Source organism: Bos javanicus, chromosome 5 (genome assembly GCF_032452875.1).
Source record: "Bos javanicus breed banteng chromosome 5, ARS-OSU_banteng_1.0, whole genome shotgun sequence".
NCBI lineage: Eukaryota > Metazoa > Chordata > Mammalia > Artiodactyla > Bovidae > Bos > Bos javanicus.
In genome coordinates, this window is record NC_083872.1 from 26067884 (window position 1) to 26093325 (window position 25442).

The 25442-nt window shown below is 42.5% G+C and overlaps 1 protein-coding gene across 1 annotated transcript in view; it reads right to left on the bottom strand.

Annotated features, from left to right (window-relative positions):
• NCKAP1L (NCK associated protein 1 like) overlaps window positions 1-25442 on the bottom strand; it is a 45327-nt gene that overhangs the window by 16623 nt on the left and 3262 nt on the right. The window contains exons 4-22 of the mRNA XM_061415791.1: window positions 21760-21816; window positions 20987-21129; window positions 19980-20070; window positions 19752-19889; window positions 18926-18974; window positions 18669-18825; window positions 12720-12776; window positions 12340-12436; window positions 11696-11805; window positions 11388-11520; window positions 10930-11011; window positions 10696-10754; window positions 10021-10166; window positions 8769-8901; window positions 8336-8455; window positions 5657-5802; window positions 5218-5349; window positions 2231-2449; window positions 655-785 (exon numbers count right to left, since the gene is read on the bottom strand). Coding sequence (XP_061271775.1) covers window positions 655-785; window positions 2231-2449; window positions 5218-5349; window positions 5657-5802; window positions 8336-8455; window positions 8769-8901; window positions 10021-10166; window positions 10696-10754; window positions 10930-11011; window positions 11388-11520; window positions 11696-11805; window positions 12340-12436; window positions 12720-12776; window positions 18669-18825; window positions 18926-18974; window positions 19752-19889; window positions 19980-20070; window positions 20987-21129; window positions 21760-21816 — 2200 coding nt within the window. The remainder of the gene's footprint in view (window positions 1-654; window positions 786-2230; window positions 2450-5217; window positions 5350-5656; window positions 5803-8335; window positions 8456-8768; window positions 8902-10020; window positions 10167-10695; window positions 10755-10929; window positions 11012-11387; window positions 11521-11695; window positions 11806-12339; window positions 12437-12719; window positions 12777-18668; window positions 18826-18925; window positions 18975-19751; window positions 19890-19979; window positions 20071-20986; window positions 21130-21759; window positions 21817-25442) is intronic.

Genomic DNA, 25442 nt, shown 5'->3' on the forward strand with positions numbered 1-25442 from the left:
AAAGTGATTAAGCACCTGGGTTCTGGAATTTGACTGCCTTGAGATGAAATTCCAGTTCTACCATTTATGAAAGTGCAAACTTAAGCTCCGTCACCTCTGGTGTCTCAGTGTCCTCATTTGTAAAATGGGGATAATAACAACCTCAAGGCTCTTGTGAGGAGTGAAGGAGTTAATAAATGTGAACATTCAGAACCTAGCCCACACTAAACGTCATCGGTTATGTCATCATCATTATTAAATATCAGTTACCTAAAATGTATCCCTCAGGAAGAAGATGCCACAACATGAGATCACTATTTAATAATTCCAAACATCAGAACGTCCTTACATTTATCCTTTATCCTTCATCATATGTCCTACTCTCTACTCTTTGTGGAAATGGAAAATAACCATTTACTACCCTTTGAGTGCCCCTGCCTAGCTCTTAACTCCCTTCATCCTCTCTCTCCACCATCAACCCCCAAGCCACTTCCCAATTCTGGGTCTCACTTGAAATCTCTCCTATCGTCCCTAAGGTAGAGTCTAGCAGAGATCTAGAAGAGTATAGAATGAGGCTCTGGGAAGGCAGGAGAACAAAGATGGGGTCCATCAGTTGGGATATTGTACCGAGGAGAAAGCTCGGCTCCTTGACAGGAGACCAGACTCTGAGCTCACCAGAGACGTCAGAGAACTCCTCTGCGCTGAAGTTCTGCTCCCCCTCTCTGGGGAGGCTGATGAAGGCCTGCATGGCTGGCGAGAGGATGATGGTCCCGCTGCTTGCCTGTCTAAGCAGACTTTCTAGGTACCTGCAGGGTTGGCCAAGAGAGCACAGAAGATGAGTGTTCACTCCCTCCCTCCTACCACCACCACTGGGCTCAGGAAGAGAGACTGGGGCGGGGAGGAGGAGACAGCACAGTGCTCTAATAAACATCCCAGGCTGCTGGCTCAGAAACAACCGGCAGTGATGTGACTCCGCTTTGCCTCTCACCTGCTGGACACGGGCTGTGCTGTCAAAGGTAATGGTGGACATGCCCCAGCACCTTTTCCAGCTACTGCACACCCGCACTCTTGGCCCTTCTCTGTCGGGTAAGACAAGCCTAAGCTGACAAGACAAAAATTCCTACTAATTGGGCTCCTCCTAAATATACTTAGCCTCAACCTCCTCATTGAGAAACTAAGAGCCTAGGAGCCTGGAAGTAAGTCTCAAGTCAAACCTACTGGGCAGAGAGAAGCCCAGTGAACACTTGTCATCCAGTCTCCAAATATCCCCTCCTGACCTCTGGGCAAGCTAAGAAGGCTTCCAGCCAATGACAGCAGAGGGCTGGGTAACCCCTGTCACTCACCCAGGCACTAGCTCTAGGGCTAGGTCTTACAGAAGTCACAAGCTAACCCGGGTAGGTCAAAACCAGCACTCAACGTGCGGTTTTTTTCCTTTTAATTTGAATTCGCTGTCAAATTTTTTAAACGGAGATTTTATATTAAAAATAATCAGCAATCAGATGGTACTAAGTGGTGGCTGCCCCTTTAGAAGGGCATGCCCTTACTACTCAAAGTTCCCACCCAGCCCACAAGACCCATTTCCCTTACCTGCCAGGCCCAGCTTGATGTATGTATTGCAAACCCCATCTCAGGCTTACCCGCCTTCTCAGGGGGTTCTTTGCAGCCTGACTCATACTAAGCTGATATTGGATTAAGAGCGCCACCCAGTGGCTTAGGGAGGTAGGACTCAAGCTCCTTTACATCCTTAAAACCTCAAAGGAGGTTTGCTGATGCCTGCCCCCTCCAGTTTGGGGGAGGAGGCCCCTTTCCCTATGAAAAACACTCTACTAAACGTAATATGGTCACATTGGAAGATGAGGAGACAGTGCTCTGGAGAGAAGGTATGAGACAGAATGGTCTTCAGACGGAGAAGCTGGATGAAAAGAGAAATAAGAGAACTTCAGAAAGAGGAAGAAAGATCATTTGAAATGAAAACAGTTAAGAATCCAGAAAAGAAAGGTCAGGAACTGCAGATGAAGAGGAAAAGGGGGGTCAGTGGGTGTCACATGGAAGCTTGGAAAGAACCCTCATGGTGGAGAGAGGACATCTGAGTTTGCCCCAGCTTATAGCTCTAGTCCTCTGGCAGAAACAAGCCTCTGTTTGGGGGTCTGTGACCCTAGGAGCTGAAATGCCTGGTCCTGAGGTCCTGCCCTTAAAGCAAAAAGTGCTAACAAAAAGAGTAAGGCAGAGAGCGAGGATAAGCAACACTGACCAGTTTGTGTAGAGAGTGGTGATAGTCTGCTCCCCACTTGAGTCCAGTGGCTGAGTCTGCTGCAGGAGGGCGTTGCGGATGACTCTGGACACATCTGCACCCAAAAACTGGGCCAGTGACTGTATGAAACTGATGTAGGCTTTGACTCCTGCCAACAGCTCAGAAGGCCTGGCAATCTCCTGGGTTGTAGCATTGTAGCCAGCCAGCCACACAATGGCTCTGGGTGACAAAAACCATAATCACAGCCATAATGTCAAACATAGTTATCACACGTATACTGTGTTCTAGGTGCTGCACTACGATTTCACTACACACATTATCTCATGCAAACCTCATAGCAACCCAAAAAGGTAGGTACACTTATCATCCCCATTTTACAGTGAAGAAACCGAGACACAGAGAAGTTCAAGTGACGGAGCCAGGACTTGACTCCACTAACATTTGATTCTCAGTCACCATGTTCTTCTGGCTCCTCTAGGGAAATTTAGATCAGGTGGTAAAAGATCTAGGGTCCCAAATGCCATCCATCTAACTGTATGAGCTGTCTCATAACCTCCTGTATTCTCAGGGCCAGTGTTTGTCTTTTCTCTTTGGAAAGAATTAGTTCCAGTCACTGTCAGAAATGGAAAACCACACCCAGAAATCCTTAGATGTGCAGTGCAATGCTGAGTGGCCATGGGATGCCAGGTGGAGAGAGTGCGCCTGGCTGGCACACAGCTCCAGCCAACCTTAGAGAAGGAAGAACTGTCAGCACTGTATTATTTCAGGGGCACATCAGCAACACCGCCTCCCTCTTGGACTCCCAGACCCTTCCAAAATACCTTCCCCGGGAACCTGAGAATTCATAGTTGGACTCAGTCCTCGTCCTTCAGACTTTCTTCCCTGTTAAAATGTAAACAGGGTGATCCCGTGTTTAAGAACCTGCCTTGCAATGCAAGGAACACCAGTTCAATCCCTGGTCCGGGAAGATCCCACATGCCGCAGAGCGACAGAGCCCGTGTCCCACAACTAATGAGCTCTCACTCTTTAGCCGTAACGACTGAAGACCGCATGCCTGGAGCCTGTGCCCCGCAACTAGAGAAGCCTTCACACCGGAACAAAGAGTAGCCCCCGCCTGCTCCAACTAGAGAAAGCCCACGCGTGGCAATGGAGACCAAAAATTAAATAAACAACTATAAAAACAACGATAATAAAAAATGTAAACAGTAGGAGAAAAAGGAACATCAGACCTTGTCAACACTTGCTTTTGTCAGTCATCAGCACATTAATATGAATGAATCCATCAGGTCCTCCCTAAAGCCACAGGTGTTTGGGAGTTTTGTTTGTTTTGCATTTTTGGGAAAATGTTTATGGGGCGGAGGAGGGGAAGAGGAGCACCTGCTTCCCAGACGAAAAGGAGAAGGAAAACCATTTGAGGGAAAATACTATGGAAAGGACAGATGCAAGCCTAATCTATTTTAGAGTTCTCATTGAGGCCAAACCTTTAGGCCAACTTCGGGGCTTTAGGAGCAAGAGTGTCAATGAAGAAAGAATTAGAGATGTTCAGGAAAAACTAAAATATAAAAAAAAAAAAAAAACTAAAATATCGCACCTATGCTGCTCCAGGGCCTAGAAACCACTGCCAGTTTCTGAAGGTTCGCACGTGGGTGATTATCAAATTGTCATCTTGACATTTTATATGTGCCTGAGGCACTTACTTTCATGTAGCTAAAGTGTAAGGTATGAAAACAAATTTTACTGTCACCAAGGCAAAAACCTAATTGAAAAAACAAGCCTGCATCTCCTACAATCCAGGTACGGACTCCTGACTATTCTCCCTACTTCTATCCTTGCCCCTGCTCAAAGCCTGCCGAGCCTCCCTGTCTCACTCAGAATCAAAGCCAAAGTCCTGAGGGTGGCATAGAGGCAGCTGAGCCGTCTGTCTGCCCCTCCTCCAGCCTCTCTGACCTCGCGTCCTACCAGTTTCCCCCCTGCTCGCTCATACTGGCCTCCTCCATGCTCACTGAATATACCAGGCACGCTCCCACCTCAGACCCTTCACACTTGCTGCTTCCTCTGCCTAGAATGTTCTTTGCGCAGACAGTCACCCACTTAGCTTTCTCAATTCCTTCAGGGAGTTCGTTCAAATGTCACTTTCTCAAGCAGGCCTTCCCTGGCCACCCTACGTAAAATTCTACCACCGCCGCCACCGCTATACCCTTCCTATCTCCTTCTCCTGCCTTTCTAGCGCTTATCATTTTCTAATCTAATACTCTATATTCGATGTTCTCATTTTGTCTCTCCCATTAGAAGGAAACTTCACGTGGCCAGGAATCTTTATTCCTTTTGTATACTGCTGTATCAGCAGCTTAGGGAACACTGCCAACAGACAGTAGATGTTCAATAAATACTTGCTGAATGAATGGGTGAATATACTAGTATACATATTGTAAAAAGAAACACAGAAGACTAGCAGATTACTCATAAAAACGTCTTCCCCTCATTCCCTAATTTGCTGACTATAGTGCCCAATTTCAATACAAGGAATGTTCCTGCGAATTTCGGGGGCAACAGAATGAGAGGCAAAGTGGGGGGAAGGGAACTTATTTCGTTGAGGCCTATATATGTCACTCAAGATTATCTTTAACGCTCTACCGATTCTCAATTACAGGTAATTCTCATAACAAGGTAAATATCATTATCTTTACTTTATAGGGTAGGAAATTGAGGCTCAAGAGATAGATAACCTGCTCTGGCGTCTTAGTGAAGAGCATCAACACAGCTCTGCTGACTGCAGAGGCCCCATTCACTCTACTAAACCATTTCTGGTTGTCTATCAAAATAACCTATAAAGGTTTGGGGTTCTCTTCATTTATTTGTTTTAAATAGAGATGCCTAGGACCTATGCCGGATTAGCTGCTTCAGAATGACCACCAAGATGGAGCCAATGCAACCCAACTTTGAGCACTACCATACTAAGCAAAGAGAAGACAAGGAAAGAGTGATACCTGTTGAATCTGGCCTCCAGGTGGCTGCTGAGATACTCAGAAGGGAAGATGGTGTGTTCAAACACAGAGAAGCTCTGTACATGATTCATTGTCAGTGCCAACTCCGTCAAGTTCAGGTGTAGCTTGTCCATGCTGGGTAAAATTAAGAAAGCAAAATGAGCCTCATTACAGGTCTGGCCCTGCCTGCTAGTAGCTGGGGAGGATCTGTCAGGCCCATCACTCCTGGATCCCTTTCATCTTCTCAAAAAACTCATCCTAGAACAGTACACGTTAATGCTGACTTCAAACGCAAAGGAGAAAATTCACATTGAATTGCTTTTCCATATCTGCCATTCCCCACCACCACTTCCGCTCCCCTTTGCTGGCATCACTTTCTCTCTTCCCTGCCCTCCCTTCCTTGAGATAGTGCTGGCTGGCCCTTCAGGGCGCAGGGCCTCACTTGGTGACAACGCTGCGGTTTTTCCGGTGGCTCTCCGCTCCTGGCTTGTCCCTCTCAGGCTCTCCTTTTCTGGGAGCCTGCCTCTGCTTCATGGTTTTCTTGTTCTTGGCCTTGCTGATGGTGGTGGCACAATGCTTCGGGAGAAGCTTTAGAAGCAAACACACATGAATGGAAAAATGAGATTCCTTCCTCAAACTGCCGAGTAGTCCACCTGACAGTTACAAGCAGGTCCTTCCACTATTGCCTGTTCTTTGCTTGCTCTGCCTTTCTCTCTCTTTCTGTCCATGTATCTCTTTCTCTATTGGGGGCCTACCTAGCACATGCTCACCTCTGTTAGCTTTCATTAAATATCTACCCATGTTTAGCTTCAGAGTTTCAAGATGGCAACTTCCTTCAGGGACCAGATCATCAATTCCCCCATCCACTTCCTGAGAGAAAGTCTTTCCTAGTGGAAAATTTCTAGTAGAAAGAATCTAAGAGCTCCACTCAATTGTGCTTTCAGGGGTCTTCCAACCTAGGAAGATGGTCTGTTTTTTGCTAGTGTGGAACCACCATCTCGCTTGCTATATTCCTTCATAGCCTGTCACATGGATATGGAACATGGACAGACACCCCCACTACCACAACCCTCCAAAGACTCAGAGGTCACAACGTGGCCAGCACTCTTTCCACTTCTTTTTTTCTATAATTGTATGTATTTATTTTTGGCTGTGCTGGATCTTCATTGCTGCACGGGCTTTTCTCTAGTTGCGGGGAGTGAGGGCTACTCTCTAGCTGTGGTGCTCAGGATTCTCATTGTGGTGGCTTTTCCTGTTGCAGAGCACAGGCTCTGGAGCACTCAGGCTTCAGTAGTTGTAGGGCATGGGCTCAGTAACTGTGGCTCCCGGGCTCTAGAGCACAGGCTCAATAGCTGTGGTGCATGAGCTTAGCAGCTCTGAGGCATGTGGGATCTTGCCAGACCAGGGATTGAACCCATGTCTCCTGCATTGGCAGGCGGATTCTTTGCCACTGAGCTACCAGGGAAGCCCCTACTTCTTCTTTTAAAAAAAAAAAAAAGATACTACATTTCTTGTTACTTAAACATCAATCCTGCATCTCTTCTCTTTAACAAGATACCCCCATTAGCCATACAGAAAATATAAGATAGAATTATATATTCAGATCTCTCCTTCAAGGTAATCACTCTGGAATTCTCTCCATTTAGTCCAATGACACTGAGTATGTGCCGAGCAAGACTGGAAACTCCTCATTTGGAATTACTCTTACAATAGGATAATAGCCATGATTAAGCTGGTTTTCTTACTTTATAGTCACAATTGGTTTTTTTTTAAGTTCAAGTTCCTACTATTTCCAAAAAAAATCAGGTCTACCATGATGGGCAAAGATGTGTCAACCCTGAAATTATGCAACAGGGTCTGTGGGTAGATTCTGAAAGTAATTCCAAAAAATGTAGCTCCATTAGTAATGCAACATCATTAATTATTTATTCAAAATGACAACTTTGGAGGGGCCAATATCCATTTGCAAAAGTTTTGTTGTGTGTGAAAATAATACTCACATTATGTTTCAGTCACCCCTGACCCAGCACTGAGCAAGTATCTTTAACTGTGTGCTTTTGCGTGTATAGTAGGTATTCAAGTTGAGTGATGAATATACCCATAATTGTTTACATATCTTCTTTGCATTAATTATTTAAATGTCTTTCAAACATGTATTTGTACTTCTTTTTCCCTTAGACTGGAACATTCCCCAAGGGCCAGAACTGTGTACCTTTCCATCCCAAAACCCCAGCACAGGCCTTTGCGCCCAAAAAATACCAAATAATAGAGCAGCTAACATCTATTGAGAATTACATACCAAATACTTAACATACTCTATTTCATTTCATCTTTATGCTACTTCTACTAATAAATTATTTTTATCCACATTTTACATATGAGAAAATGGGAAGGTTCGGTAATAATATAACTGGGCATATGTATACACACACACACACACACACACACGCACACGCTCACACACACAACCTGACTCCCCTCCTACCAAAGTTGCTACAAAGCCTGACTCAAACCCAGGAAGCCTGGGTAGTCTAGGAAACCTGAAGGACTCCAGGGCAACAGCAGAACGAGTCCCTCATTTTCAAATGTTCTATAAATTTAGGTTGAGCTAATCATGACCAGGTGCTATGAGTCAGTCAAGGGAGGGGAGGGGAAAACAACAAAGACATAAAAGCAACCCTGAAGATAAACACAGAGGAGGTGCCTGAAAATGTTCAGATAGCTGCAGATTAGGGTGCAGATGGACAGAACAGTGAGACAAGACAGGTGATCTGGGGGCCGTTGTTCTAAGTATGTGTATGCAGGGCAGAGAGAGGAGGAGAAGCAAATTAGAAAGTTAACTCATCTCTTGAAACTCTTCAGATGAAAGACCAGATTTTGTTGAAGTGCAACTGTTCAAATAAGGGTATTTTTAGACACTTCTATCAAGTCCCAAGGGAGTAAAGATTAAAGGGATGACACTAAGAAAAGAAGCCTGCCATAAACTCATGCATACAAAAGCCCTAGCCCTACCTGAAAGGCTTAGAGAACTTGGTATTTGAGAAGAAGACAGAGGTAGATAGCAAGAAGGCATGGTGGAGTAGCAGAGGGGAGACTGAAACAGAGAGAGGGCTGAACCCACCTGCTCACTCAGGTTTCGCTGTTCAGCACAGATCTCCAGGACGAAGTTGCTAGTCTGCTTGGCCAGCTCTTCCAGGAAGGAGTTGCAGTGATGAAGGCCATGGTTCTTCAGGTGAGGGTACTGTGGGAAAGAGGACCCAAGCAAGAAAGTGTCATCACCAAGACAGCCGTGTCTTCCACATAATACTGTTCTGACCCCAGCCTGAGCCACCCACTTCTACAGAAGAAGAAAATGAGACCCAGAGAGAGGACACCCTGCACATAAAGCTGAGACATTCAGGGACTTGCACCAGATATCTACGGGGCCAAAAGATACCCAGGTATCTATGGGTACCCTTCCTGGGGCCAAAATCAACCCCTGAAACTGCGTTTTGAGGGAATAATAATGAGACATGGTTAGAGGGATGACAGGGTTTGGAGCTCAGGACACGCACCTCCTCCGGGCACATCTCATGCGTGCAGTGGACAAAGTGAGCACAGATGAGGGGGAAAGCAATGGCGTAACGGAACATGGCGGGTTCCTCCAGGGTCACAGCAAACATCTTCTCGAAGGTACGGAGATGAAAGCTATGGAACAGACAAGGAGACTCAGGACCAGGGTTTAGGAGCTGCTTCCTCTGAGGTGGAGAGAATATTGATTCTTTCAACAAAAGTTTTTTTAAAACTTTTTACTTTGTATTGGAGTATAGCCAATTAACAATGTTGTGATACTTTCAGGTGGACAGCAAAGAGACTCAGCCATACATATACATGTATCCATTCACCCCCAAACTCCCCTCCCTGAACAAATATTTATTGATATTCATCCCTCCCTCTTTAAATCCCCTACTCTTAAAGCAGAGAGAAAACCAAGAAACTCAACCCTTTCAGTCTTTTTTTTAACTGGATCCCAGGGCAGGCTAGTAATGTCTCCTTCCCTTTTCTTGTACAAAATTGCTATTCTTTCCCCAGAACCCCTGCATGATTTGAGCCCTGATTTAGAAGCCTCTCAATACTACTAATCTACATCCATCCCAAAATTTGACACTTAGGCTCCAGAAAACTTTCTCAGTAATTCCATGAGACTGATCTTTCCTCAATCCTGTATCCTCTCAATGGCATGCATATTTGCCATTATTATGTCCTTTTCACATGTGGGTATTATACCTTCCTAACCATGCAGGATGCAGACAGCAGAGCCAACATATTGTATTGTATGTTTGATTCCTCAAAGGGTAGAGTTATGCACAACAGTGGTCACTGAGTAAAGGCCAAATGATACCTAAGTAAGACAATCATGTGCACTCTCTAAAGGCCCTGTTCCCCAGCCCTTCCAATTATTTTCAGTCATCTCCACTAAACTTCCACCTTTTCCATGTCTCTTTTAAATTACAAGGTCCAAAAAAAAAGATGCTAAAGAAGTTTCCAAAGATAACAGTGAAGAACAGACAATTGATGAATTATCCCAGAGAAGTCAAGACTGTGTAAAGTCCAACTGGCTTCCCTAAAGAAAGCCAGCACAAAAGGGAATCAGCTTCAAATTCCTACCATTTGATGAGAACTGGAATGAAGAAACCGTGGAGTTATAGCATCTGCCTCTAAAGAGATCTCAAAGAAAACAAGTCTTCCCAGTGTCTGGGGGAATTAGAGTGCTCCACAGAGGCCAGGCAAGAGATTAGGTTAATTGATAAAGAGCTCAGGACATACCAGAAAGTAGATAAATCAGAAGTTTCCACCAGCATATTCTCTACTGAGTCCAGCATTCGGGAGTGAAAGACAATGAGGTTCATCACCTTGGCTAAGTCTGGGTTCTCATGCAAGTGCAGGGGAGCCTTAGCCACACTGGTATATGCCTATGGTTGGAGGTGGGGAAAGGGGGGAGAAGAACAAGACAAATGAAAAAGACTCCCCAGTCTTGGGACTACAGTTTGACTGAGATTTGTCCCATCCAATCAGCAGTTTTTATCCATACAGCAGAACTTTGGAGTTAAAAAGAGGAGGAAGGGGAGTTTCCTGGTGGTTCAGTGACTCAGTGGTAACGAATCCATCTGCCAATACAGGAGACACAGGTTTGACCCCTGGTCTGGGAAGATCCCACATGCTGCACGCGGAACAACTAAGCCCATGCTCCACAATTATTGAGCCTGTGCTCTAGAGCCTGGGACCCACAACTACTGAAGCCCACGTGCCCAAGGACCCATGCTCTGCAACAAGAGAAGCCACTGCAATGAGAAGCCCACGCACCACAACTAGAGAAAAACCCATTCAGCAATGAAGATCCAACACGGCCAAAAAATAAATAAAATTCTAAAAAAGAGAGGGGGGGATTGTAAGTAAGGAAAAACCTTAAGAATGGGGGACCATTCTCAGAAGCAAACCTACCTGTAGACGGAACCAGTCTAGTCTCAATCCAGAAAATTCAAATTTTTCTCCATTATCAACTGCAAGAAAAACAGAAGTTTCAAAGGAAATAATAAAACAGCACCTCTATCCAATTGCACGAAATGGTAGGTCCTCTTCAAAGTCATCTCGGCTACTCCCTGGCTCAAGAGACCCATATTTCTAGAGAAAAAAATGTTCGCCTTCACTCTTTCTCCCCCTCTTCCCTCCAGTTACCTTGTTTGAGATTCAGAGAGGAGAGGGTACTGACGAATGAGGACATTATGATGGACTCCTCCTCAGGACACACGGACAGGTTCTAAAAGAGAAGGTGGAGTCAAGGGGGCATAAGTTTCACCAGGAGAGAAACGAGGACCACAGGGCTTGGCCAGTATATGAAGGTAGAAGGAACTGCCAAGTGTCACAAACAAAAAAGAGCCAAGCAAAACACAGCAGAAACTCCCTGAGTTCAATGCTAACATCCAACTGCCCTTTATTTTCTCTCCTGTTAGCATCACTTGGGAGGAAAATTACTAAGATTATTAGTCCTTTTTTTAAATTTTAACAAACGTAAAGGAGGAAATTGGGCTTTTGACACACAATCTACAGAGCATGAGATTCAGTCAAGGTGACCCCCAGAGAAAAATGACCAGGGATCACCCCCAAATTTCCAAAGTATCATCAACTAAACATACTTGAATGATGTCACTGAGCACAAGAGCATCAAATCTGGCCAGGTACTGAAGGTGGTACTGCTGAATCACCTTGACATGTCTTCGGACCAGAGCCCTAACCTCCTCCAACAGGAAAAGCAGTTCTGCAATGCTCCTGCAAAGTCGAGGATGAGAACAGAGGGCAGTGTGAGACTGAAAATATGACCTGAGACAAAGACAGTGGCAACAGGGCAGAAACTGAGACCTCCCGAGGTCATCTGATGCACCACTCCCCGTCCCTTTTCCCAGTCTGTCTAAAGTCAAGATTCTTAACTATGCCAAGAACTAACGAGTCAACGTAGTCCTCAGGCGTCTTCGTCTTGGTGACATTTTCTGTGTGGCGAACTAGCCAAGTGACTTCATCACGAATGAAGGACAGGGCCATGAAAGCAAAAAGGGCCTATGGAGGGGACAGAGACTATGAGGATTTTCAACTTTAGAAATGGATTTCAAAGCACAGAGAAAACCATCATGAAAATGTGCTTATAGATACAACTGTGTAGCCATACCAACAACAGTGTCCAACATTAAACACAGAGACCCACAAAAAAAGCATCCTACGAGAATCAGACCTATATATACATTGACATGAGTTCACAATACCACCTTATCAAATTAAATTTTAGAAATATTTACTAGGTCAATACCACCTTATCAAATTAAATTTGTAAAATATTTACTAGGTATTTATGTGGTTTAAAAAAAAAAGCAAGCTCTGTCTTTAATTAGCTCACACTCAAATAGAGGATAAGGCAAGTATGCAAATAACTATAACATATGATACTGTATGATAGTGCCCAAAAGAGAGATACAACAAGTTTTAGGGTACTCCAAGAAGATTCAAGGGAACCACACACTCAAACAGAACAAAAAACTTAGAAATGCAGAAACTCAGGAATGCCAAATCATGCTTCCCTTCCTCTCTTTCTCTTGCCTTGGGACCCAGTAGTCCTGGTTCATCGGTTAACACAGTCTCCAGCTCCTTCACAGCTATTCGCAGAAACTGGCGCCGTTGAGAGTGAAACTGGCCACTGAGGAAAGAAAGCAGAAACTAGAGAATATTGCCTCTCCTACCCTCAAAAATCCTCCAAACGCAGAGCAGACGAGATCTACCTTTAGGAAGGGGTGTCAGCCAGGAGGAAGGTTCAAGGCCACAGTTAGAAAGGAAGGAAACACAAGACCCTGTGGGGCAACAGCGAGTTCTTGGGTTGAGACAATAAATCTGTACAGAAATAGGGGTAGCTTGGGTAACAGCAAAGGTCAGGAGAGATGCCTATTCCATCCCTTCTGGAAGAGCTCATTCTTTGCCTTTACCTGTTTGCAATTGCATGTTCCTTGCTTTCCTTTATGTCGGCCACTCGCTTGCCATACCTGAGAATTGACACAAGCACAGAAGGGTTGGCCACACCTCCAGTTAGAGTCCTCGTCCCACCTTCCCAGTCCTCGGAGATTCCAAACTACAGTCTGCAGGAAGCATGGACAGCGCTCACCATCAGGATCTTTCTAAACACTACTTTTAACCCCAGCCTACTACTAAGAGACTCATGTCACTTCAGTTCAGTCAGTACAGTTGCTCAGTCACGTCCAAGTCTTTGCAACCCCGTGAACTGCAGCACACCAGGCCTCCCTGTCCATCACCAACTGCTGGAGTCCACCCAAACCCATGTCCATTAAGTCGGTGATGCCATCCAATCATCTCATCCTCTGTCGTCCCCTTCTCCTCCTGCCCTCAATATTTCCCAGCATCAGGGTCTTTTCAAATGAGTCAGCTCTTCACATCAGGTGGCCAAAATATTGGAGTTTCAGCTTCAACATCAGTCCTTCCAATGAACACCCAGGACTGATGTCCTTTAGTATGGACTAGTTGGATCTCCTTACAGTCCAAGGGACTCTCAAGAGTCTTCTCCAACACCACACTTCAAAAGCATCAATTCTTTGGCACTCAGCTTTCTTTATAGTCCAACTCTCACATCCATACATGACTACTGGAAAAACCATAGCCTTGACTAGACGGACCTTTGTTGGCAAACTAATGTCTCTGCTTTTAAATATGCTGTCTAGGTTGGTCATAACTTTCCTTCCAAGGAATAAGTGTCTTTTAATTTCATGGTTGCAATCACCATCTGCAGTGGTTTTGGAGCCCCAAAAAATAAAGTCTGTCACTGTTTTCATTGTTTCTCCATCTATTTGGCATCAAGTGATGGGACCAGATGCCATGATCTTCGTTTTCTGAATGTTGAGTTTTAAGCCAACTTTTTACTCTCCTCTTTCACTTTCATCAAAAGGCTCTTTAGTTCTTCTTCACTTTCTGCCATAAAGGTCATGTCATCTGCATATCTGAGGTTACTGATATTTTTCCCGGCAATCTTGATTCCAGCTTGTGCTTCATCCAGCCCAGCATTTCTCATGATGTACTCTGCACATAAGTTAAATAAGCAGGGTGACAATATACAGCCTTGACGTACTCCTTTTCCTAGTTGGAACCAGTCTGTTGTTCCATGTCCAGTTCTAACTGTTGCTTCCTGACCAGCATATAGGTTTCTCAAGAGGGAGGTCAGGTGGTCTGGTATTCCCATCTCCTTCAGAATTTTCCACAGTTTATTGTGATCCACACAGTCAAAGGCTTTGGCATAGTCATGCCACTTAAAGATTATCATGCCAATTAAAGATAAAGATTATCTAGTTCTCATCATTATTTTTCAGATGAAGAAAATAATACCTAGGAAAGAAAAATGGCTTGCCCAAGGTCACATAGGGTTTAAATGAGGAAGTAGAGAATAGATTTCTTGTCCTGTACTCCTGCTTTGACACCTTCAGGCTAAAGGACTTTTCCAGGTTTGAAGGCAATACAAAGAAGCAGTGCATCAATATGACATAGGCCCTGCTCTCAAGTAAAAGTAGTTATTCCAGCTGGGTCCCCTTCCCACCTCCTCTTAGAATTTAACTTCCTCAATTGTCCTTTGATCACTGTAATCCTCCACTCTCCCCACTGGTTTATTCTCTTCTCCCAACACGTCTCCCTAAGAATTAGGACCCTCGACTGACCCTGACCATCTACTGAACTCTGCCCATTCCCCTTATACCACCAATCTCCTCCAGAGACACCTTTATTCTTTTTCACCTCACCTTTCACTGACCCTTGAAGCCCATATGACCTCAGACAATAAACAGATTGCTCTCTTTAAGGTCACCATCAACTTCTGGATCACCACATTCAATGGCCTTTTCATTGTTCTTTGTTTATCTGCAATATCTGACTCTTAACCATATCTCTTTTTCTCTCCTAGTGGCCCATGCTCAAACATCCCACACCACTGTAGGCTCTGTGTTCCCTATGTCCCTTAGATCTGTTTTCTCTTGTCCTGCATCTGTTGCCACCATGTTAGTCGAATTTATTATAATCTTTTATTTCTCTTCTCCAGACCACCTCATTACTGAGCTTAGCACAGAATCAAAGAAATGTAGAGTAGGAAATCATAGTAATCAAATCAGGATTCAACTCCACAGCATTCCTGGTGGGTAGTCATTTCATCCTCTACCTGGTACGATGGAAAGCAAGAGGATTAAGAGTCAAAAAAATCTGGAATGATTTCCTAATTCCATCTGCTACTAACCGAGTGACCTTGAGACTGAGCCTCCATTTTCTCATTTGTAAAAGAAGATATTGGGACTTCCGTGGCAGTCTAGGGGTTAAGACTCCGCCCTTCTACTGCAGAGTCTAGATGCAGGTTCAATACCTGGTCAGGGAACTAAGATCCCGTATGCTGTGTGCCATGGCCAGAAAAAAAGAAAGACAATATTAATATATATGCCTGAGTATAAGTAATGTGCAGATCAAATTAGATCATATATGTCAAAGAACTCCCTAAACAATAAGTCTTACATGTTACTGTTGTTCTGAATGATGGGAAACTAAATACCCTTCAAACATCCCTTCCAATCCCTAGAAGCAGGAATCATTAGAAAGTTTTTCTGCATGTCAGTATCAATTTACCTCCTGTAACTCCTAATTATTAATCTTAGATTTACTCTCTCAAACCTTGCAATGAGTTTTAATGATAATACTCAGTTGTTGAAAGTATGAGGAATAAGTATTCTCATAGACTGTTGATAATACATCTATTTGGAGGACAATTTGGCAAGAGGTATTAAAATTTGAAATATGCACATCCTTTAACCAAGAAAATCCACTTCTAAGAATTTACCCTATAGAAATGTTCACAAAGATACATGTCTAAAGATACGCATTACAACAGTATCTGTAAAGGCTTTTTCAAAAGTGGGGGAGAGGTATAGTTCAAATGTCCATCAATAGTGGATTGGATTAATAAATTATGTTACAACCACATAAGGAAATACTATTTGACTCTTAAAAAGAATAAATGTCTATAGACTGATATGCAAAGATATACAAAATACAGTAAGTTTTTTTAAAAAACTTCACAATATAATGTAGAATATGGATCCATTGCTTTTTATCAATTGCTTATATAAGGCTAAAAATAAACACACCCCTCTATATGTTCATATATATTCACAAGCATCTAGAGGACATGCACCAAAATATTTGGGGACATGAGATTGTAGTCAACTCCCTCTTGGTATTTTTTACATTTCTGGTGTTAGTTTTGCAACTACAAAGATAATAAAGGTATTTGACCCCTTCCTTAATCCCTTACCTTCTTCTCATTATAACCCTGTCTCTATTCTTCCCTTCAAGGTCAAACTTCTTAAAAGAGTTACTTACTAAATTGCTCATCTCCTATTTGGTCTTAAACTCACTGCAATCCAGGTTTTGATCTCAATACTCAATTGAAGTTATCCATATGCAGGTCAGGAAGCAACAGAGAACTGGACATGGAACAACAGATTGGTTCCAAATCGGGAAAGGACTACGTCAAGGCTGTATGTTGTCACCCTGCTTATTTAACTTATATGCAGAGTACATCATAAGAAATGCTGGGCTGAATGAAGCACAAGCTGGAATCCAGATTGCCGGGAGAAATATCAATAACCTCAGATATGCAGATGACACGACCTTTATGGCAGAAAGCGAAGAACTGGAGCCTCTTGAAAGTGAAAAAAGAGAGTGAAAAAGTTGGCTTAAAACTCAACATTCAAAAACTAAGATCATGGCATCTGGTCCCATCACTTCATGGCAAATAGATGGAGAAACGGTGGAAACAATGACAGACTTTATTTTGGGGGGCTCCAAAATCACTGCAGATGGTGACTGCAGCCATGAAATTAAAAGACACTTGCTCCTTGGAAGGAAAGTTATGACCAACCTAGACAGCATATTAAAAAGCAGAGACATTACTTTGCCAGCAAAAGTCCACCTTGTCAAAGCTATGGTTTTTCTAGTAGCCATGTATGGATGTGAGAGTTGGACTATAAAGAAAGCTGAGCACCCAAGAATTGATGCTTTTGAACTGTGGTGTTGGAGGATACTCTTGAGAGTCCCTTGGACTGCAAGGAGATCCAACCAGTCCACCCTAAAGGAAATCAGCCCTGAATATTCATTGGAAGGACTGATGCTGAAGCTGAAACTCCAATATTTTGGCCACCTGATGAGAAGAGCCAACTCACTGGAAAACACCCTGATGCTGGGAAAGATTGAAGGTGGGAGTAGAAGGGGATGACAGAGGATGAGATGGTTGGATGACATCACCAATGCGATGGACATGAGTTTGAGTAGGCTCCGGGAGTTGGTAATGTACAGGGAGGCCTGGCGTGCTGCAGTCCATGAGGCTGCAAAGAGTCAGACATGACTGAGTGACTGGACTGAACTGAACTGAACAAGAAGGGGACTAAGACCATCTTTACAAATATATTAAATAAACATTTTCCAGTTCTCATTTGACCTCTCAAACATAGATAATCAGTCCTTTCTTCTTGACATGTCTTCTTCCCTTGCCTCGGTTATTCCTCTCATTGATTTCTCTGCCTCTGCTGGCCCTTAGATTTCAATGTCTCAGAGGTTCTATCCCAGTGTTTTCTCACTTCACACATTCTCTGTGAGTAATCTCACCTACGCCCGAGGCTTTGATCACCATTTTGCCAAACTTAATCTGAATCCAAATATCTCTCCTAAATTCCACAACCAAAAGGTAAAAGGTCTAACATACATTTATCTTCAGTGTTCTACAAATACTTCAAATTCAAGCTGCTCAAAACTGAATTCACAACCTTTTCCCACAAAATAGCTTTTATCATGTATTCTCTATCTTAAGGAATGCCAAGAATCCATTCCAGAAACTTTGACTTCATCCTCAGTTTCTCCTAATTCACTTCATTAACCTCTGCCTCTAGTTTTTTCCATCTGACTTCTTTTCTTCCCTGCAGCCAGAGTGACTTTTTCTAAAATGTAAATATGGTTGTGTCACTGCCCTGTTTAAAAATCATTCAATGACTCCCTATCCCTTTTAGAATAGGCTCAAATAGAATAGATGCCAGGGCATCCGAGGCCCCAACTTACCTCTCCAAGTTTGTCTTGACAACTTCTTCATTTCTGTAACCAGAGCTACATGAATTTCTTAGAAAATGCTATGCTCCCTCTTGCCTTGAAACCTTGACAGTTTCTCTGCCTAAAGTATCTTTCTCTGCCTTAAGCAACTTCCCTGCCTCTCCATCCATGCCCCCACAACTCCTACACACACACACATACACAATTCACTTGTTTAACTCTTCAGGTCTGTCCCCAGGTTTTGCTGGATCCTCCAAAGCCAGTCTAAAGCAGTTTGTGTTTATACATCCTAATCCCTTATGATATCACAACAGTTTATCTATTTTTCACTAATTTGCAAGCTCTGTGAGAGCAGAGATTCTGTCTTTGTTTAAAAAGCACATAGACTGCATTACAACATACCAAGCACTTTTCTACATGCTTTATAAGTAGTTACTCTTTCATTCCTCCTAACAACCCTAGGAGGTAGGTCATAGGGAAGTACTATCATTTATAGATAAACAGCCCTGGCATAGAGAAGCTAAGTAACTTGCCCAAGATCACATAGTCAGTCAGGGCAGAGCTGGAATTCAAAGTCAGGTAATCTTGTTTCAGGGTCCATGATCTTAACCTCTATGCTAACTTATTAGTTACTCTATCGAGTGAAGTACTTAGTAAATAGTATGTATTCAATAAATATTTCTTTGATAATTAGAACTATGTCTTAATACCTATACTCGGGACACTCATGGAGACTAGAAAAGGATGTTAGGACGGGCTAAAAATCCCCAAAGATTAGCTTGGCTCTCAGGTCTCACCCTTTCAAACTGCTAAAGAGGTCCTCGGTGACTTTGTGCACCTGGAGCGCATCCTCCCGGATGAGGGTGATGTACAGGGAGCCCTGCAGACACAGCTTCCACAGCTTCTGGCAGTCAGCATTGGAGTTGAGGCACCCATGACAAAGAAGAAACCCAACTGCAGGTGTGTAAAACAGTGCAAAGGAGGACTTTTAGGGCTTGATCTCCATGTGACATGCTGCTGGGTCTAGTCCCACCTCAATCCACAAAAAACTTACTGACAATCCAACGCTCCATCACTTCCACGGACAGGTACTCACAGGCCATCTATGAGAAGGGAGGCAGAGATGCTTTAACAGCTATTTAACTTGGTCTAAAGACTAAGGCGGTCAAGACAAAGGCAATCAAGCGAGAATTTGAGTATCAAACACAACTCTTATCTTACCAGACTGGATCAGGATACTTTGATAAGCCAATACCTGGGAAAACTAGAAGTGGATTGAGGGGAAAATATATTTGAGAGGGGGAAAGGAACTTAAGCTAGAAGTCAGGACAAATGGTTTGACATAACTTCTCTTCAACAGTTCAGGAGAGTAATACTCAAAATCTTATGATTTCCCCCTCCCTTGGATTCTTTCACCATGTAAAATATAAATCACTTGTCTGGTGCTTCTCATACATCTTGTGCCATCAGTTCTATTTTTATGACCACATGGCCTATCTTCCTACTAGACGAGAAATTCTTTGCAGCAAGGACGTTGGGCCGATAGTAACTGAATAAAAACATTTGTTAATTAATTGACATCTATGTTAAAGTGCCTACTGGGCTAAATAGGTGCCTAATGACTCAGTTTCATCCATTAATTCATTCTGTGAATATTTATTAACTTCCTTCTATGGGCAGGCACATCCTAATCCTGATCCAAAGAAAAGCTTCAACCTAACCATGATTTTTTTAGTCACATAAGATGATCAACACAGAAGCATATCCTAGCAGAGGGCTAAAGCACTCTTAGGGCTGATATTTCCTGAAAGGAAGAAGTCTCTACAGAAATGACCTTGGAAAGAGCACGCTTCCACTGACAAGAGGAAAAGAGAACTCACGGTATCTGAATTAGCAGGGTTAATCATGGCTGAGGCTGTGCCAATAAGACTCAGAAGCTGGACACTGCGCCACTGCTCAGCTCCTTGGTTCCTTCGGACAAAGAGGCAATGCAAAGAGAGGAGGGCTTCACTCACAGCCTGTGAGGGGAAACAAACGAATCCTTAAAGTCAATGATGGGGACAACTTACTTCTGCCTGAGAAATCCTCCAGTCTCTCAAGAAACTTGCCTTTGTGTGAGGCCCAAACTCCTCTGTCAGCTTCTTCAGAGGGTGGTCATACTCCAAGACCATCTGACCCAGACGGGCAAAACTGGAGTCACTTGAAGAAAGCACAGGGAAAATGCTTACAGCCCTCCACTAAGCATGATGTAAACTCTCATGTTTGCATATAGGTTAAAGGTGTGTACATAAGCTGGTACTCTCCACCACCTACAAAGATACTAAACTGTAAATTCCATATGAAGATAACCCACTCTAGGCCCTGGAATACTAAGACAGAATCACATGATTTGGGGCTGGTGCATGAAAGTTTCTTCCTTACAAGAAACTGAAATAGGGTTGAACACACGATAGATACTCTACAAATTTGTGTTGATTAGTTATTGCTGGACCCAAATCTGTATACAGACCAAAAGTATATTTATACGCACACACACATTCAAAGCAAATGTAAGTCACGTGCCTAGGTACTCATGCAGGCACGTAGGAATATACATCATACATAGCACAATGTTCAACAGCCCACTCTGATCTCTCTGGTCTTCACTTTTTTCAGCCTTTAAATGCTTTTATTTGCACTAACAGAAAGGCAAAGAACTGTACATAATCCAAAATCCATTTATATTTGGCTTCAAATGTATTATCATACATTACTTACCTCTAAAGGCTTTAACTTTACTAATATTATTCCTACTAATATTAAAAAATGTTTTCTTTGCTTTCTGCAATAACCTGAAAAGGAGAGTGGCAGCAGCCAGCCCAGGATTAAAAACTCACTAGAGATAATGCAGACTGGATAGCCCACTAGCAGATATTCAAGAGTTAACTGTATATAAAAGTGCACGTCTTAGTGTATGCCCTTATAAGTATTCTAACTTGTTTTATTTTGCCTGTGTCATCATGTAGATTATAGATTCTCACATGAAAAAGCATGCCATCTACTTCCTTTGTATCCACTTCTACGTCATAGCACCATGTATGAGATTCATCATCTTGTATACATCTCCTTAACTCACCTGTGTCCATGCAGCATCTCATGGGCACAGTTGAACATGCCAATGAGTACCCGTCGATCCTCAATCCGTGACAGAAGTAAAATAACTGAGGTGTAAGTCACTATCAAGTCCAGGTAACTCCGAGTGAAGTCAAAGTTGAGATTCTACAAGGAAAATACATAGAAACCCAAAAACGGCAAGGCCTGTTAAACTCGATTTCCCCAATCATTCCAGACAGTGCTAACCAGACTCTGGAAAGGTCTATTTAGAAGAAGAAATTGGGGACTTCCCTTGCGGCCCAGTGGCTAAGACTCTGAGCTCCCAGTGCAGGGGGTCTGAGTTCGATCCCTGGTCAGAGAACTAGACCCCACATGCCACAACTAAGACCTGGTATAGTCACATAAATAAATATATATGTATTAGGAAAAAAAGAAGAAATGGACAAGACTGCAAATTCAGAAGAAAATGGGAACAAGTTCAGGGGCTAAAAATGAACTCAAAATATAAGAAGGCCAGGAAATTAGAGCTGACCTAATTAGGTGTTGGATTTTTACGTGAATTTTATATTTAAAAAAATCACAATACTGATCTGCTTAACATGTAAATGCACTTTAACTTCCACATTTTTACAGAAGTATAGTCCTGAATTAACAGCCATTCATTCATTATACAGTATATATTATATTATAGTCCTGGAAGAACAGCCATTCCTCTAGTCCCATCTCACCCGACACTGTTCCAACAGAGACCATTTCCATGGCTCTAGGATAGAAGAGAATTGCAAAGAATCTTACGATATCAAAATGGCACTGGCAGGCATCAATGGTGTTGAGAAGTTCATACACATGATCCTGGGGGTAGAATTGGAGATGAGAATCAGTGAAGAAGAAAGAGAAGATGACGTGTACTATCGGAATCTGAGGGAAAGGCTCTCTTCCTTGGAGATCCTAAGGAGCCACCGAATAACATACAGGAGGCTTCCTGAGTTCGGGAAGTTCCTCCTCCATAAGCTGTTGGTGGGCCCCTGGCAGGCTACCCTACCGGATGCTCATGTCGCCACAGGCACAGGTCCCTGTTACACTGTGCACACCTTCCCTCATCTTATTGTCCCAGTGCCCTCTTTCTCCACACACACACACACACACACGCGCGCGCGCACGCACAAAAGGTTACAAAATGCAGGTTATCTGATCATTTGTTTCTAAAATACCGAAAATCAGGACCCCCCCTTTTTTTTAATTGATCAATCTCAAAATCAGTCTGTTCTTTGATTCTATCTCCTATTCTCTTTAACAAATGGGAATACTACCAAACTTTCTACATGTTTCTACTTACTGATCACCTACCACAATATGTGCTAAGTACTTACTAGGTTATTTGCATATACTTCATTTAACCCTCATTCCAGTGTGAGAGGGATTCTTTTCTTTTCATACCTAATTTTGCCTAAATAATAAGCAGTTTTACTATGGATACTTCTCTCCTCCCTCACATCAGCACCCACTCTACATCCTGTCCAACCTTCAGGTAGACAAGTTTAACAACCTAGTGTGTCCTTTGTTAATTTTCACCCTATTTATATAATCCTGTGCAGGCAAGGAGAAACAAGAGAGAGGGTTTTTTTGAAAATCATTTGTGTTAAAAACTTGAGATAATGTCACACTCTTATTACCATTTTACTTTTTTTATTCAATCATACCTACTAAAAGTCCTCAAGTCTCTGGTAGAGCCCTAATGCACTTCTTTTTAATGGCTGCATAGTAGTCCATGATACGGCCAGTTCATTCCGTCTTTTCCCAACTGATGCCCTAGTCACTGCACATAGATACTGTCAATTCTACTCAAGTTGAACTACTAGATCAAAGAGTATATATATTTTTATTTTTAAAACACAATGCCAAAAGATTTGGATAGGCTGTTTACAATTAAAAATATAAAAATGGTATGGCTCAGTCCCTTCACTGTTACCTGAAACTCATAACATTGTTAGCCTGCTATACCCCAACACAAAATTAAACGTTTAAATATATACATATAAATGACCAATAAGAACATGAAAAGATGTCCAATAATACTAATCATCAGGAAAATGCAAATTAAAATCACAAGAAGATACCACTACATACCCAGTGCAGTGCAGTGCTCAGTCATGTCTGACTCTTTGCAACCCCATGGACTACAACCTGCCAGGCTCCTCTGTCCATGGAATTTTCCAGGCAAGAAATACTGGAGTGGATTGCCATTTCCTCCTCCAGGGGATCTTCCTGGCCCAGGGATTGAACCTGCATCTCCTGCATTGGCAGGTAGATTCACACACCCATTAGAATGACTAAAATTCAGGAGTCCCCTGGAGGTCCAGTGGTTAGGACTTGGAACTTTAATTGCAGTGCCCCAGCTTCAATCCTGGTCAAGGAACTGAGATTCTGAAAGCCACTCAGCACAGCCAAAGAAACAAAGAATGACTAGGGACTTCGCTGGAAGTTCAGTGGTTAAGACTTCGCTCCTAATGCAAGGAGCATGAGTTCAATTCCTGGTCAGGGAACTAAGAGCCTACATGCCACACAGCACATGGCCATGAATGACATAAATAACTGAAAGCAAGTTTGATGAGAATGTGGAGCAACAGGAACACGATATATTGTGGATGGTAAGAGAAAATGGAACAATGACTTTGGAGAAGAGTTTGGCAGTTTCTTATAAAACTAAACATAAACATACCATGTGATTTAGCAATTCAACTTCTAGGTTATTTATCCAAGTGAAATGAAAAATATGTCCCCACAATTATTTGTACTCAAATGTTTATGGCAACTTATGCATACTGGCCAAAAACTGGAGACAATCCAGAAGTCCATCAACAGGGAAATGGATAAACACATTGTATCCATACAATGAAATAGTACTCAGCAAAAATAGGAAATGAATTGGAGGTATGTAAAACATAAACAAATCTTAAAAATATTATGCTGAGTGAAAGAAGCCAGACACAAAGGAAAACATGGTGTATAGATCCTAATTACATGTATGAACCTCTAAAAAAGAAAAATCTAATCTGGAATGTAGATCAGTGGTTGCCTGGGGACAGGATAAATTAGGATTGACTAAGGATAAAAAGGTGCAGGGAAGCTTTGTGTTGATGAAAATTATCCATATTTTATGTTGGCTGTTACACAGGTGTATACATTTGTCAAATTTATTAAATGTATGAGAACTTCCCCAAAAGGCTGTATCTAAATTTACATACAGGGAAACTGAGGCTGAGAGCAGTTAAGAAACTCACCACAGATCACAAAGCTAGTAAGGACCAGAATTAGAATCCAGAGCCCACGATATTCTGTCTGTACTACGTGACCTCAAGACCTCTGTCAGGTCTATGCTGCCTCCTTTGCTGGGAGGGCCAGTCTACAACTCCTTGCTGCAACCAAATTCCCAAGGGATAATATAACCGAGGTTTGCTTCCAGCCACTCACACAACCAATGTCACTACCCAGATTTTATACTGTAAAGATAGAATCAGAAAGGAATAGATTTACCATCTGTTGGCCTATTACCCTATTATACACTAAACACTGTGTTAAGTGTTTTCAGTGTGTTGTCTAATTTAATTTTTACAAATACCCCATGTAGTAAATCTTACTTCCCATTTTACAGATAAAGAAACTGGGATTCAAAAAGTTTCTTACCAAAGTCATATAGTTTATAAGTGATAAAGCTGAGAGCTGAAACCAGGTCTGTCTGATTCAGAGCCTACCTACTTCACAACACACAATACCTGTATCTCTATTTCCCTACCAGCCCTGAATGAGCGGTACTAAACTCCTTGGGCTCAGAAGTTTACCACTGCAGCAACCAGAAGGTATCTTTTGGACTCCTAGTGAAAAATGTTTTTATATGCTTCCAGCATTCTTCTACTGTCTCCACCAGTGCCTACCTTCTTCCTAACCATTACTCTCAATTCCAAATGAATAACCTCTGATCTGACCCTTCTTCAGAACTTACGATCTTCTGTGTGCCCCCTTCTATCTTCATTGCATGATCTGAGGACCAGCCTGGATTAGCTCCCTAGGACACCCAAGGCAGGGCTCCATACTCTTGTACTAGCTGAAAAAATACTGTAATACCATTAAAAACTTACATGGCTCAAATGACTAAAATTTGTATTATTTCTTGAATATATAAATAATGTGTTCATTGCAGAAAAATCAGAAAATACAAACATAACTTTAACTCATTTTTAAAACCACTCATAATCTCACCATACAAAGAAGTTCTAACCTTCTTCATATGCATTTTTGTCTATGTAAATATACATTTTAGGGATATCTCCTCTGTTAAGCTACATTGTAATTTGCTTTTACACTAAAGAACATGTGAAGAGCATTTTTCCCATGCTAAGTAATATAAATATGTATCATCTTTAGCAGCTGTATAATATTCACTTATAGACACATACTCTGGGCTTTTAATTAAGCCTCTA